The 16,450-nt window shown below is 44.7% G+C and overlaps 1 protein-coding gene across 2 annotated transcripts in view; it reads left to right on the forward strand.

Annotated features, from left to right (window-relative positions):
* The first annotated feature begins 1,904 nt into the window (after positions 1-1,904).
* Positions 1,905-16,450, forward strand: part of MKNK1 (MAPK interacting serine/threonine kinase 1) — a 32,979-nt gene continuing 18,433 nt past the window's right edge. Inside the window, exons 1-3 of one of the 2 annotated variants that reach the window (XM_007463941.1) lie at positions 1,905-2,072; positions 12,226-12,327; positions 14,908-15,005. In XM_007463941.1, the coding sequence (XP_007464003.1) occupies positions 12,228-12,327; positions 14,908-15,005 (198 nt within the window). In that variant the 5' untranslated portion in view covers positions 1,905-2,072; positions 12,226-12,227. Of the gene's footprint in view, positions 2,073-10,028; positions 10,045-12,225; positions 12,328-14,907; positions 15,006-16,450 lie in introns of those variants that run through there. The other variant, XM_007463940.1, reaches the window with a different exon arrangement.

Below are 16,450 nucleotides of genomic sequence, written 5' to 3' on the forward strand. Positions count from 1 at the left end.
GTGTGTGTGTGTGTGTGTGTGTGTGTGTGTGTGTGTGTGTGTGTGTGTGTGTGTGTGTAGTGGAATGGAGTTGGTGAGGAAAGGAAATAAGCTGGGTTGGCGCACTGTGGCCTACAGGCCGTATCTGGCTCACCACCTGTTTTTGTCTGGACTGCAAGCCATTTGCATTTTTAAGTGGCTGGGAAAAATTCAAGAGAAATTAATATTTTGTGACACAAAAATCATATGAAATTAAAATTTCAGCATCCATAAATAAAGTTTTATTGAAATATAGCCACAATCACTCATTTTCGTATCATCTCTGGCTGCTTTCGCTCTGCAAAGGCAAAATTGAGTAGTTGTGACAGAAACCATGTGCCACACAAAGTATAAGATACTGACCGTCTGGCCCTTTACAGAAAACAAATTGCCGACCTTTATTATAGGCAACAAGAAGGGACCAAGGGGTTTAAACCTGTGGCAAGACTGAAGGCAGAGGGTTAAAGTCAAGGTGTTCAAGTTTGCCCCTGGAAGCATTGTGGCCATAGGGAGAGAGAACGCAACCTGAGCTTCTTTGGGCCCTGGAAATAGTTTCCTTGGGCCACAGAGATTTGTTTGGGAATAAAAAGCACAATATGAAGGATAATTCTACGTGCTAACATTCTCTTTTGAACAATAAAGAAATATTTTGTGGATGAAGTAATTCATTCAGATATTTACTGGAGCCCTTTTTTGTGCCAGATACTACATTAGGTGCTGGAAATACAAAGATGAAACAGACATGTCCTTGCCTTTGAGGAGGTTATGGCCTCATGGGAGAGCCACATGTGTATGAGTATAGCCAACTCTAAGCATTACAATAGTATTTAGATGTGGTTTCAATTAAATGCAGAATGAAGTAGAAAAAAGAGGGACTATTCCTGTAATTTGTGGGACAGACTACTTTCAGTAATTTATGATAGGCCTGGAAGGATGAATAGGTGTTGTTTGCAAGGAACTATATACCGGGCTGAGGGAGAGCCTGCCAATGGGAATATACAGAGTTTATGAGGTTGGAGGAGAAAGCAACATTAGAAATGATTTAAAGGTTCTGTGGCTGGGTGACTGGCAGAATGATATAATCTGATAGAGAAGAAGAGGAAGGAGGAAAGAGGTGGTAGATGGGGGTTGGGGATAAGTACAGTTTGGGACATGTGATTTGAGGTAATGGTGAAACACATCTGGCTTCCAGGGCCTAGAATTCGGATCTAAACTACATTTTTAGAGCTTTTCCATTGGGAAAAGGGGAAGTACATATTCTTTGAGTAGAGAAGTTGACAAATCAACTTTGACACATGGTAACTAGAGCCATAAGATTAAAAATAGCAGGGGACATACAGAAAATGAAGTCATCAGATGGAAAACTAGCAATAGTTATGCATTTGGCATAAAACCTTGTTCTTGTTCATGCCACCTGCTGCTTTCAGCATCTACTTTACCTTTCTGACTCTGGTGCCTCCTGCCTGTGAGTCTTGGACCTAACCACTAGGAGATGAAACCAGAGCTCATTCATCTCTAAAAAAGTGGACAACAGAAAAGTGGCAGCTTTTACCTTCCGTGTGAGTCTCCTCAGCGTACAGAGGTGCCCATATGTGTCATTCAGGTCCAGTTACATCTTTTTGGTTCTGGAATCTCACAGTGGAAGCATAATCCGAAAACTTTTACCCAGACCCTTGTTAAATCTTCAAATGCTTTGTGTCAGCATTTTAAATGCTCCAATTTTAAAGACTGGAGAAGTCTGTGATTGCCTTGTGATTACTTACTTACTGGTGTAACACATAGATTTGGGGAACACAAGTTGATCTTTATCTTCTCTGGTCATTTTTTTTTAAGTCAGCATTTTTACATCCTTTCTGTTTCTGCTTTCTGAAGATTTTCATGCCAGATATAATGAAGCAGAGGCCAATGGAAAACTGAAGAATGTCTGCTATGTACAGAGGCCATTGAAACACTTCCTGCAGCTGGAAGACAGCAGCCCCCTGACAGGAGCATTATTGCATTTGGAATTTCAAGTTTACAGAGGGTCTGCTTCACAAAGTTGGGCAGACCTATAGGTAAGACTGGATGCACATTTTATTTAACCTTTAGATTGCATCAGGTTGAAATTGCAGGTTCCCCCACTATCTGAAAGTAGAGCGTTCCCATGAAACCTTTCTTAAGCAGAAATGATGTAAAGCAGTTATCTTAGGACACGTCTTGCTAACGGATGCACAAAATGAACGGAGGTCAAGCAGAGATGCTCACAGACACAGTTCCAAGCTCTGTCAGCTTGATGCTGAGTGTAGTTCCTGGGGAAGGAGCTTGGCAGTGCCACTCTCACTGCTCATGGTGCGTGGTTCCTCTATAATGTTCACTGGAAGACAAATGCTGAACCCTATTTTCACTTTTCACCCTTTCTCGTAAGTATGAAAATCCTCTTAGTATGTCTTGAAAACAGGTACATGCTAATGAAGGTCTTTCATAAAAGCAAAGTGGTGTGAAGCGAACTTTCCAAAAGTTGGGAGACCTGTGTCTGATATTTCCAGAGGAAGGGGTGAGTCAGATACTCCAGTGTTCAGTTGGGCAGCTAGGATTAGCTGGGCTTTCTGCCATGGCTAAGACAGTTACTCAGTAGGGTGGAGCACATTTCTACCAGAATAAACTGGCAGAGAGGGTCATAAGGAAAACTATGCAGTAAGGAAAACATATTTATTTCCTTTTAATTATAAAGGTAAAATGACTGTATCATAACAAAACAAAATCAAATACAACAGAAGTATCAAAAGTAAAATTCTGTACCCACTCAATTTCATTCTCCCAAAGTAACTATTGTTAATAATGGCTTGAGATGTATCTTTCCAGGGTTTAAAAATTTGTGACATATCTGAGGACATTTTGAAGTGTTCTGTATGACACACTATACTGAGGTCTCATCATGCCTGGTGGGTTATAAACAGTGCCTCATTTGTAGATTGTTTCAGATGAGGGCTAGGTGAGAATGGCTTTAGCCTGTTCTGAGAGTTTTCAGACTTTGCTGCTATGTCACCCTCCTTCAACTGAAGCTTTCCCGGGGCACAGTCTTCCCCTGCTCCCCATCCCCAGCCAGCTTCCCTTCCTGAATTCTCCCCTTCTTTGATGGTACTACTGCTCTTACAGTTACCTGATTTTGGTTAATAAACATATATCGAGGTCCCCCTGTGTGCCTGGTTCCATACAGGGCAGTGGGGATAGAGAGAACTTAGACTCCGTGCCCTCCCTTCAAGGAGGATAGTGGTCTTGGACTCCTCCACCATCTCCAGTCATTGGGCAGGACCAGGACCAGCTTTGCCTCTCTGGCTTCATTACCTCTCCCCTTCACACCCCTCACCTCTTCCTCTTCCTTTCTATCCCCACCTCAGCCACACACCTTCCCTGCCTTCCTCCGGGTTGTTGCCACAGCCTCGCTCTGCCCTCTCGTCCCCCTCCAGCCTCCAGTTTGTTCTGCCATCACAGATGGTTTGATGGCCCTAAAGCATAGCTCCAGTGGGGCCTAGTCCCTCCGCATTGCCTAGAATAGTGGTTCACAAGGGTGCTCTACAGACCCTGGGGATCCTTGAAAACCTTTCAGGTATCTGCAAGGTCAAAACTACTTTCATAATAGTGCCAAGATGGCTATTTGTTGTTGCAAAGCAACAGTGGGCAAAACTGCTGATGCCTTAGTGCGAATCAAGGCAGTGGCGCTGAACTGCACTAGCAGTCATTGTATTCTTATTGCTGTGCACTCACAGTTTTTAATAAATGCCATTTTCACTTAAGTATGTCCTTGATGAAGCAGTAAAAATTATTAATTTTATTGAATCTCAGCCCTTGAGTACACATCTTTTTAATGTTCTGAGTGACACAGTGGAAATGCTTGAAAGCACTCCTGCTGCATACCAAAGCACAGCGCTTGTCTCAAGGAAAAGCACTTGTGAGGTTGTGAACTGCAAGCTGAACTACCTACTATTTTCATTTTTCCTTGAAAGAATGACTGACTGATGGTTAGTGAGGCTAGAAAGTAGACAGGCACTGGATGTTGGAGGGCCTTGTAGGCCGTATTAATAAGCTTGGATGAGCTGACTTCAGCCTTTTTCAGCTTTTATACTGTCCTGCTTACACAAATCCAGTCCTTTATTCCTACTTGCTATTTCTTTCTTTCTTTTTTTAAAAAATTAAGGTATAATTGACATAACAACATTATATTAGTTTCAAGTGTGCAACATAATGATTTGATGTTTGTGAAATGATCACCACAATAAGTCTCATTAGCATCTCACCATACATAGTTACAGAATTTTTGTGTGTGATGAGAACTTTTAAGATCTACTCTCCTAGCAACTTTCAAATATGCAGTACAGTATTATTAACTGTAGTTGCCATGCTGTACATTCATCCCATGACTTATTTATTTTATGACTGGAATTTTGTACCTTTTGACCCCTTTTTTTTTTTTTTTTTTTTTTTGCGGTATGCGGGCCTCTCACTGTTGTGGCCTCTCCCGCCGCGGAGCTCAGGCTCCGGACGCGCAGGCTCAGCAGCCATGGCTCACGGGCCCAGCCGCTCCACAGCATGTGGGATCTTCCCGGACCGGGACACGAACCCGCGTCCCCTGCATCGGCAGGCGGACTCTCAACCACCGCGCCACCAGGGAAGCCCCTTTTTGACCCCTTTTACCCCCAATCTCACCTACCCTTCACCTCCCACGTCCAGGAATCACCAATCTGTTCTCTGTATCTATAAGCTTGTTTTTTGTTTTTGTTTTTAAGATTTCACATATAAGTGAAATCCTGCGGATCATATAGTATTTGTCTTTCTCTGTCTGACTTATTTCACTTAGCCTGATACCCTCAAGGACCATCCATATTGTTGCAGACTGCAAGATGTCATTCGTTTTTATGGCTGAATACTATTCCATTGTATGTATATGTGTATGTGTGTGTGTTATCTCCCACTCTTTATCTGCTCATTCATCAGTGGACACTTAGGTTGTTTACTTATCTTTGCTATTGTAAATAACGCTGCTGTAGACATGGGGGAGCAGATATCTTTTCAGGTTTGTGCTTTCATTTTCTTCAGAAAAATACCCGGACGTGGAATTGCTACGTCATATGGTAGTTCTGTTTTCCTGCTTGCTATTTCTTAAGTACACACTCCCTTTACCCCCTGCACCATTCCTGTTCTCATTCCTTCTACCAGGTGATGCAGTGACAGCTCTGAAGGCTGCATATGATCCCAGAATCAGAACCGAGGAAGAAGATGGGCCTGAAGCTAGACCTTTTGCCCCTGGGAATCTTACCATCCCCACCCTGTTTGAGGCCTGTTGTGAATCACCACCCCTCTGGCACCTTAGTGGGCCTCAAGCTGCTTTCCCTGTAGTTGAGTGAGAGACTGCAATCTGCGTAATGCTGCCCAGCCCCACTACACACTGGACTCTGCAGCAAACCTGTGAAATACCTTAGCCCCTTGGAATCACATTAACAGACCGTCCTTTGATCAGAACAAGCTGATTTCACAGGGGGGCTCCTTTCATCCACCGTGTGATAAATTTGACTAGCTTCCGTTTGAGTGTACCCTTGACCTTGCCCCCTACATGGTAATGATACCATCAGAAACCAAATCAACCAACTAATAGGTCAGACAAAAGAAGAATACAGTAGCCTTTTCCTGATACCAGAACTGCCATGGAATAATATGGTTGGACTGGCTTGTAGCCCATCCTACAAAACAGGCCAAAACACAAAATACAAAACTATCTCAGAGCAAGGAGAGGAAACTTCTGATAGATTTTAGATTAATATAATAGTGACAATATGGTCGTAATGCCCTTGTGTTTAAGCTGGAGCAGTGCCACCCAACCTTTTGGACATCGTAGCACACAGAGAAAATGATATTGTACAGCCTGGTGAGAGGATCAATATCTCGCTCACAGCACATCAGTGGGGAGGCTCCGTGCTAAGGTTTCTAAATAAAAGCATTCTTGTTGGTGCCCAGCTAACTCTGACTGGCTGTCCCCTTCTGCCTTTCAGCATTAATGTTTAAGTATGCTGTAATAGTTAAAAGCTTGAATTCTGAGCCAGACTGTTTAGATTTAAATCTCAGCTCTGCCACTTACTAGCGATGTGATCATGGCAACTTACTTAATCTTTTTGCACCCAGTTTCTTCATCTGTAAAAAGTGGATAATAATTATACTTACCTCATAGAGTTGTGAAGGTTAAGTAAGTCAGTATATGTGAACTGTGGTATTTGTAAAATGCTTAGAACATCGCCTGGCATGGAGTAAGCACCATGTAAGTGTGTGTACTACCACTACTATTACTGCTGCTTCAGAGAAGTAAGTGTCCCGGGCTAGTCTCCCCATTCCTCCTCACTGCCTCCTCCTCTGCTCAGATTTCTTAGTCTTGGCCTCTTCCTTAGGAGTGTCCATCCCCCTTCCTTTCATTTCCTCAGTTTCCTTTTGTTTTCTCTGTTCTCCATTTGTTTGGGGGCCCTCAGCCAGCTGATGACTGAGAAGGCAGATGAATTGATAATTACCCTCATCAGCTTACTGTCACCACTCTTCCTTCTCTAGAAAGCTCTAGCGACTGAGGGAACTAGCTGTCACACGTTGGGAAGTGAATCATAGATCTTGAAAAGAACTCTAGGGCGGTTGGGAGACGAGCATGAGCTAAGTTTGTCAAGCTGAGTTAGCCAGCAAAGTCATGTTTTTGGGGAAGAATGATCGTCTTTTGTGTGACATACCAGATGTTAGAGCTGGTTAGTTCTCTCTAAGCTCTACCAAAAGGTGGAGAACAGATCTGGTGCCTTTTGGGGGCGATGTGGCTCATAAGACCTCATGGAGAAATGACACAGTTCTTTCAGAAGGGGAGCCTTGAGGTCAACTTGTGGGCTGAACAGTGGCTCGGTACTGGCATGTTAGGAATATCTGTGGCTCTCGTAGTCCCCCCGGGTGAGACCCCTCAGCCGGTCCTCATCTGCACTGTGAGTCCTCTGGGCCCTCTTCCTGTGCAGGAGCCAGGTTGGTGGTTGGATCTGTATCTTTAGCACCTACTATGCCTCCAATGAATACCTGTTTTACAAAGAAAGGAGAATATGCATCCCTACGCTTATTTTAATGGAGAAAACAAGATAAACTTATGCCTAGGAATAGAAACACATAATAGTGATGATGGTGATGATACTATGGTGGTGAAGCTGCAAATGATCTGCCCCTGCTCACCCCTTCAGCTGAACTTGTCATCACTCCCCACATACTCTGTGCTCCAGCCAGCCTGAACAATTTGCAGTGGCACTAGCCGGCCATGCTGCCTCTCCTTCAGGCCGTAGCTCATGCGCCTCCTCTGTCTCTCTCCCCAGCCCCCACCCTGGCTGGTTCCTGCTCATCCTTCAGGTGTCAGCTTAGCTGTCCCTTCTTCTAGTGACCAAACTGGTCACTAGTGACCTATAGTGAGTTAGCCACCTGTCTTTTCTCCACAGCACCTGGTACCCCTGTCATAGCACTTGTCCCACTGAATTGAAATCATTTTACATGTCAATGGATTTAAATTCCATAAGGGCAGAGACTGTGTCTTCTCTTGTGTTCTCACTGTCTAGCACTGGACAATCAGTAGGTGCCAAATAAAAAACAGTATTTGTTGAATGAGTAAGTCAGCAGTGCTTTCACTTCTCCTTTCTTATTTGATCCTCACAAAAGCCTTGTGATCTAGGGAGGCCAGGCCTTACTCTGACCTTATTTTGTATATGATGAAACCAATGCTCAGAGAAGCTAAGCAACTTGCCAAAGCTCACACAGTGTGAAGACCAGGATTTAAAAGGGTGTATCTCAGGTGCAGATGTTCAATGCGTTATTTGGGGGGTTTTTTCACAAAGTTTTTCCTTTTAAAAAATAGCATTTATAAAGATAAAAGTTAAAATGCCATTTGTTGTTTTTCCAAGATTATAAAAATTCAGGGCCCCAGTATTCCTGAAATGTTTTTTCTTTACCTGCTGTTGAATTTCAATATAAAGAAATCTAGGTATAATTTGTAAAACTGTACAATTGGACTCTAAATTCCAGTGGGCATTGGAGAAATGTTACTGTGTATTTTGTTAAAAATGAAACTTGACTGAAACAATAATAGCACTTTAAAAAAGTAATAAACATCATTGTATAGAATTTGGAGAATACTGAAGAATATAAAGAAGAAAATAAAAATCACCCTATCACACAGAGAAAACTACTATAGATAAGATGTGACCTGGACTTGAAAGGGCAGCATTGTGTTTGAATCCAAGTTAAACCACTAACTAGATGTTTGGTGTTTAGTAGATAATTTAACCTCTGAGCCTCAGTTTCCTCACTTGAAATATGGTGAAATATTTACTTTGGAGATTAGTGTAAGAATTAGAGATAATGTACGTAAAATACCTGTGCTTGGCACATAATAGGCACTCTTTCAGATTGTAGTAGTTTAACAATTTTGTGTATTTCTGTCTAATCTTTGTACTCTGTTGTATGTGCATACAGACTTATGCATACATATATGTTTTTTTTGTTTTGGGGTTTTTTTTTGGCGGTACACGGGCCTCTCACCGCTGTGGCCTCTCCTGTTGCGGAGCACGGGCTCCGGACGCGCAGGCTCAGCGGCCATGGCTCACAGGCCTAGCCGCTCCGCGTCATATGGTGTCTTCCCGGACCGGGGCACGAATCCACGTCCCCTGCATCGGCAGGCGGACTCTCAACCACTGTGCCACCAGGGAAGCCCCATATATGTTTTTTTGAAGTGCATTTATATTAAGTAGCTCACTGGGTCCTCACAGCATTGCTGGAAAGGGCAGGTATTATTTTTAAACCTAACTTGTAAATGAGAGGCGAAGTAACTTGGTCTTTGTGCTACATCTGGTAATATCTGAACCGGACTTTCACTTAGGTCTCCTGATGCCAAGCCCACGAGCCTTCCCTGTCAGTAGTGTGCTTCCTCTCCAGCTCTACCTCCACGGATACACAAGTAGTGGACCAACCGCCAAGCCTGGCCCAAGAAGAAAGCAAGGGCTGGAGGCAGTGAAGTGCTGGGAGACTCCATGCCAGCTGAGGTCTGTCTACAGACATGAAGGAAGTGCTCACTCCCTCCTCTGAAATAGCAGACACATCGCCCAATCCTATAGCAAAGACCAGGCTTCTTGCTAGAAAGTTAAGGACGTTTTGAGTCATAGAGCTTTGTTGAGAGGGAGTTTATCAGGGAATTCATAGACTGAGTAAAGCCTGTGCTGCCTGCAGGGCAAAGGTGTACCTACGTTTCTTTCAGTGTGTGCACTCATTACTTAGAGGGCCTGGGTGACAGGCCCGCACCTAACCCCAAGGATGTGCGTCCTCTCATATCATTCTCATTTCAGTACACATTTTCTGTTGCCTGATACATGTCTGACACCACACCACGACTTATAGGAGACGCAGAGATGAACAGGCAAGGATAGCCCTGGGCTTTAGGAACGGTAGAGAGAGCTCAAAGCCAAATAAAACCAGTGCTCTAGTATAGCTGCTAGCAGGGTGTTTGGGAACAGAGGATGGAGCACCAGATTCAAGTTCTGTGCAGTAACACCATCTATTTGCATAGATTTCAAAAGTGTTTGTGCAAACCTTAACTTACTTTAAGGTGGGGAGACTTTTGAGCTGCGTTTTGATGGCTGAGAGGAGTTCTTAGGCCAAGGGAAGGAGGTAAGCCAGCTTGATTGTGGAGCCTTACACCCTGAGGAAGCCTTTCTCAAATGATTGCATGCATAATAAACTAAGGTCCCAATAGAGTGTATGGACAGGCTCCAGGTGAAGAGCTTTCAGCCCTTTGGTAAGATTATGACACATCTCCATCCCACTCCCCCGCTGTAAACAGGGAAGTTAAGCATGTTTTTTTCACTTCACTGTCTTCCTACATTTTTTTTCTTCCTAGTTTCAAAAACAACTCTCCTTCAACAAGTTCTGTTTCCAAGGAAAGTCTTAACCATTTGTCCCTTCTGGCGCACCCTCTTCCATTGAAATCCATGCAGAATAGACCAGGTACTCGATCTTTTTGCGTGTGAAGCCATAAAATCTAATATCGTGTATGTGGCAGTGCTCAGAGGTATGCTTCTTCCACGAGAGGCTCCCTCAGCCCTGCTGTGGTGAAAACCAAGTATAAATTGCAGCTAACGGGGTTTTCTAGCTAGTCATAAGGTATGTCTGTGCGTCCCCCATGAACTATAACACCGCCAGCTGTCTTGCTGCTCCTCTCCATTGCTGCCTTTGGGCTGTTTTGCTTGTACTTTGGCCCTCCTTCAGAGTGTGGGCAGGGGAAGGAGGAAGAGAAGTGAATCCCAAATCTGTCCCCTCTGCACTCAGCTCGCAGTGGTGGTGAGAAAATAGATGGGGTGGGGAGGGGTGCCACTGAACTGCACTCAAGGACAGGGCAAGAGGGACAGTGGTCCCTCCTTCTCAGCCTGCTGTCCCAATGGCCAGTACCCCTTTCCTGGGGTCCTGGAGATAAGGGACACTGTGTTTTATTTCTGTAGAATTTCTCACTATGTTGGGCAGCTTTTTTCGTTTTAATTTCCCTTGGTGAGGGTGGATCTTTTGCAGCTGATGTTTAAGTTCAGTTCTTTGAATTCATAGCATGTTGCAGTCCCCAGGTATATCTTGTGCTTGAAGCTGTTGGCTAGAGTAATACTTGGAGATCCTCTGTGGATTCCTATTCTCCACATGTTTATCTTCTCTAAAGTGTAAATGAAAGTCTACTGTCATCAGATCCTAAAAATGGGAGGAAGAATGCACCTCAATTGAGCTGTCAGACCCTTGGCTGCTTAACCAGGTTCTGGATTGTGGTATTGAAATGCACCATTGTTCTGTGTGCTTTCTCCTAATGGTTGTGTGTACTTGCTTCTGAGAACAGTGTGCAGTAGACGTGCGTAGGCTCTAATCAATCTTCCTGAGCAGACTTGCCATTTTTCTGATCATGTTCAGCTGGGGTCCTCTGAGAAGAGAGTGGGCCTTTCCCCTCAATGGACAAAGAGCCAGCTTCCATTTCAAAATCTCAGAAAAAAAAAATCCAGCACCCCAGACCCTGTGTTTATTGAAGGTTGGTCTAAAAGTCTCTCACATTGTATGCCCCATCAGTGCTCGGCCGCCTCTATTTTAGAAGGATGTAAAGGTTTAATCACCCTGGTGGGTATTTAGACCCAGAGACTTCAGAGAAATCTTATTATTTCTAACTGCAGGCGAAGAGTATTAAGGCTCCACTCTGGATCAAGGGCATGGCATGTTCTATAAGTAATTTATCTTTAACATGGGAAGGCCTTTACTCCAGTGTCTTAGAAATAGGACTATGATTGGCTGATGGTTCATTATTCCTCCTTTTCTCTTTCCCCCTCTCAGTCTTCATGCTTCTTATTTCTGTCCCCACCCTTTCCTGCCCAATCGGTCCAATGTCTGAATGTCTGCCTCACAAATCCTCCCTTTAAGGTGGGGAGCCAGGTGCTTGCCAGAGAGATAATAATGTTTTTGCAACAAATGACTGCATCCAGCAACCCGGTGTAGACCCATCAACTGCAGGCTTCTGAATGGACCCTACCTGCCTCCTCTCAAATAAGGAGCTGAGGAGGGAGAGCATGCGCTGGCCTCCCAAGGCACTCAAGTCTGTGCTCTTGGACATGAAGGAATTTAGGGCCATCCTCAAATCCACCCCTGCCCTGTTGTACCGTCACAGAGGCAGCCTCTATGAGGGCCTTTTGAGTCCCTGTGCACATCCACAGGGATGTTACTGAGCAGCATGTGATTTCATTTGCATGGACCACCACCCCCCCGCCCCCCCTAACCCACCTCCCTTCCTGCTTAAGCTCCCTGGGTCCTGCCTTTCTGGTGCTGAGGCTGAAGGAGGATGTCACATGTGGGATCCTGCTTAAGGATTCATTGTTCAGTTTGGGGGCAGATCTAAATCCATGTGCTAATGAGCTTGGTTGCAGCAGGCTTCTGCTATCCTCTTTTAATCTGGCGTATCTGTCTGAGTTCCTTTCCACAGTTAATGATCTATAATGGTTTTGCTTTTAGTTTTGCCTCTTGGGTCAAAACAGATAAATAGCCCTCACAGATATTTTAAAAACGTGAGTGGAAAGCTCCTTGGTCTCCCCCTCCTTTTTTTCCTTTTGGGTGAACTTATAGCCTGATCAGTCCAGTGATATTTCCCTTCTGTCTCGTCTTTTCTCCCAGAGATGGGCAGCAGTGAACCCGTTCCCATTGCAGAAAGTGACAAGAGGAAGAAGAAGAAGCGGAAGGCCCGGGCCACTGACTCCTTGCCAGGGAAGTTTGAAGGTTGGTCACTCTCTTTGATCTCTTAGAGCTGGGTTGGTGGCTTCCCAGGCATGGGAGGAGTGTCCTGGTAGCCCAGGGGTAAAGGTCATAGGATGCATCATCTTAGAGCCAGCTTCATGGTTCTCCGTGTGATAGGCGTGAAAGATAAGGGTGAGAGAGTTTACGGAAAGGGGTGATAGAGAGTGCAGGGACGGGAAAAGCTCTTGGGTGGTGCACAAGCCTCCTCTGAATGATCTGAGCATTTCATCAGGGAACAGAAAGGCCAATGTGTCACAGTTGCATGTCGAGTGAGATCGCCTGGTATGCTTCAGCTACTTTTCAGATGTGATCCTTCCCTCAGCTGGTCCTGGAGGAGCTGCCGAGAGGTAGAACAGCCATGTCAGAGGAAGAGGGAACATCAAGGGCCATGGCTGCAAATGAAACTGAAATCTTCTAGGGAATTCCCTTATGGTCCAGTGGTTAGGACTCTGTGGTTTCACTGCCGTCGCCAGCGTTCAATCCCTGGTTGGGGAACTAAGATCCCGCAAACCATGTGGCGCGGCAGAAAGATAGAAAGAGGGAGAGAAAGGGAGGGAGGGAGGCAGGGAGGGAAGAAGGAAGGAGGAAAGAAAGAAAGAAGGAAAGAAACTTCAATCTTCTATAAGCAGAGAATTCAGCTTATAGAGATTGCAACTACTTGTGCTGGATGAGTTTGACTCTGTTTTAATAGTGCATGTTGTGTTCAGGGGACACGATGTTGAGTTGTCAAACATTTTGAACAGTGTGTGTGAGGCACCAGGCTCAGTACTGGTCCTGTTATCACTGGGCACCAGATGGGATGAAGTGACTCATTGGACACTCCTGCGAAGGACTGAAAGGATAAGTAGCTACTCCTAGGAGTGACCGAGCCCCCATCATCTATTTTATTTCTTTCATTGTGAAACTTGAAATAGCTTCTCTTTACAGTCCCTCTTTCCGACACTGCAGATATACTAGTGAATTGACTGTTTTGTAGAGTGGTCCTAAAAACAAGCCCTTTATGAGTCAGGAATATTGGACCTCCAGCCACCAACCTATCCTGATACATGCAAAGGCTAACACCCAAGTGTCCATTGTAAGAGAAGCACATCATTTAAAATACTTACAAACAGCTGTGAGACCAAACCTTGATGGAACCAACAGTGTGCTTAGTGTAGGTTTTCTCTGTTTGTCTTTAACAGTAGATGTGTGTGTATGGCAGAGGGGGTTGGGGAATGAACAAAAGTCCCAAGGTTTTTTAGAATAGTTTCCAAATCAACAGTTCTTTCTCTTTCAATGAACACAAGAGTATTTCCTGTTATTCAGGGATGGCTTGTGCAGTTATGGGGTTTCTCATGACTAAGAGTGATAAAATCTAATTTCATGGTTAAAAGTATTTTCTGCTCAGTAGTCTGTGGGTTTAAATGCTAGGCTGCCTCAAGAGGAAAAAGCTGAAGAATGGAGACCAAGGGAGGAGAGGCCTCGGCAGAGACCATGATAGAGCTATGGCTTCCTTTGGAAGGGGGTCAGAGAGCTTGTGCTCTTTGTGAGGAGCGGGCCTTGGGCAGGCCACCTAAATATACTTTCACCCAGGCCTATTGCTGTGTTAGAAACGCTCTGACTCAGCACCCTAAAAACCTCAAGGCATCCGTTTGCATCTTACTTCTGTCTCCTGTTTCCTGTCGGTGACTTCCGAAAATGTCTCAAAAACCTCCAACTTAGGGCTTCCCTGGTGGCACGGTGGTTGAGAATCCGCCTGCCGATGCAGGGGACACGGGTTCGTGCTCCGGTCCGGGAGGATCCCACATGCCTTGGAGCGGCTGGGCCCTTGGGCCATGGCCGCTGGGCCTGCATGTCCAGAGCCTATGCTCCCCAACGGGAGGGGCCGCGGCGGTGAGAGGCCCGCGTACCACAAAAAAAAAAAAACCTCCGACTTCCATTGTGTGTGGTATAAAATAAAACAGTGCTTTATTCCCCTTTGTATCGCCAGTTCCTAGCTCTATGTGCCTAGAGCTGGGTGACATAGCAGTTGCTCAACAAATGAGTAAATGAATGAATAATGTCCATTCAAATCACATCCCTTCTGTGAGGATCCCCCAGACTCCCTCAACAGATTTAACCTTTCTCCGCTCTTTTTTTACTATGTCTTGTCCCTCTGTGATAATAGAGTGCTGACCACTGCCTGGTTTATTCTGTGGTCACTTGTGTACGTGTCTGTCTTCCCCACTGGATCGTGACTCTCAAAGGGCAGGGACTATACTTTATTCCTTGCTGTGTCCCCATTGTGAGTCTAATATGTCGTCTGGCACATAGTAGGTACTTGGGAAGCATGTGCCGAATTGAACCTCTTTCACTGACCTCATCTCTAAAATGAGGAACAAGATCCTTCAGCGATGTGGCCTGATTGTTGCGAAGCCAAGTCCCAAGGCGGCTGGGAGCACTAGACTTTCTTGTCATTGAGCGCTGCGGAGTCCTCGTGCACCTGCGCTGTCAGACTGGGGAAGCCAAGTGACACAGCTCTTCTTTCCTTCTATGCAAAGGGGTGACTCATCTTGTTATTCTTCTCACCCATTTCACCTCTAGATACATATAAACTGACCTCTGAGCTGCTTGGAGAGGGAGCCTATGCCAAAGTTCAAGGTGCCGTGAGCCTGCAGAATGGCAAGGAGTATGCTGTCAAAGTGAGTGTCTCATCTGGATGCCAGGCTTTACTTTGCAGGTAGTCAGTCTTAGCTTGTCCTAAACCAGACAAATTTTATATTCTATGATATAGTGACTTAATAAGAATGGGAGCTCTGAAGCTGGATTCACTGGATTCACTGGTTTCTCTGGTTTCTCTGCTTACTTGCCGTGTAACATTGGGCAAGTTACTTAACCTCTTTGTCCTTCAGTTTCCTCATCTGTATAATGAGTGTAATAACAGAACCGATATAGTGTATAGTATTGTCATGAGGATTAAGTAAGTTAATACGTGTGAAGTGCTTAGAACAATGCCTCTAATGAATGAAGTTAGCTTCAGGGAGCAGACAGTCAGATTTGGAATTAGAGGGCCTATCTGAATCTCTATTTTGACAAACTACTACTGTTTGACTTGGGGCAAGTCACTGAACCTCTTTCAGCCTCAGTTCCCGCATCTCTAGAATGAAGATAATAATACCTGCCCTTCCTGTCTCATGGAGTAGTTATGAAGATGAAAACAAAAATGAACTGGTAGAAGTAGAAACATTTTATAAATTACAAGATGCTATACAAGTGATGTACAGCAATGTGGTGATGAGGACCGAGCACTCAGCTTTGTGGCAGGAGAGGTGAATTCCAGCTGCATGACCATGGAGTGGCTCACCGTATCCCTCTGTGCTTCCGTTTGCCGACTCTACATGGAAGAAGGGATGGATCTAGAGCAGTGGTTCTCAAAGTGTGGTCCCTGCACCAGCAGTACCAGCATGGCCTAGGAACTTGTTAGAGATACAAATTATCTGGCCCTATCCCATGCCTCCTGAATCAGAAACTAGGGGTAGGCCCCAGCAACATTAATTTTAACAAGCTGTCTGGGTGATTCTGGTATCCAGCAAAGTTTTCAAATCGTCTGCCGGAGCCACCAGGTCTAAGTGCCGCCTCATATGGGCAAACCCAACCAAATTGACTCCTGAAAGAAATGTTTCTTCTTTTAACCAACTAGTCATAGTCCTAGTCCCAGCTGGATTTGTAAAGGAGAACACTTCTGCTAAGCCATGTCCCTTTTTGCTTCATATGGTAACAAAAGCATGGAGTGTTGCTTCATATGGTAACAAAAGCATTATCTCGATTCCTTGTTGGAAACAGATCAGTATAAATTACAAGTAATTTTTAAAAAAAAATATGCCTAAGTGTGGTAAAAAACACAAATGTAAATTGATTTTCAAAGATGTGAATACATTTATGGATGACAGAACTATTTCTTCAAGGCTGCCCTTCCTTCATGCTCCGTGGCATCTTTGGGCAAACACCAGACCTGGGCTTGGCAATTCTTTGGTTTCAGCAGTTCTGCCCATGTCTCACGTCTCTTCTGTTCTTTGAAAGCTCCCCAGACATGGGCTGCTTCTCCAGCCTGGCTCCACAGTACTTGGTTTTATTAGGACTTTCCCTA

The sequence above is a fragment of the Lipotes vexillifer genome, unplaced genomic scaffold (genome assembly GCF_000442215.2).
Source record: "Lipotes vexillifer unplaced genomic scaffold, Lipotes_vexillifer_v1.1 scaffold13, whole genome shotgun sequence".
Lineage (NCBI taxonomy): Eukaryota > Metazoa > Chordata > Mammalia > Artiodactyla > Lipotidae > Lipotes > Lipotes vexillifer.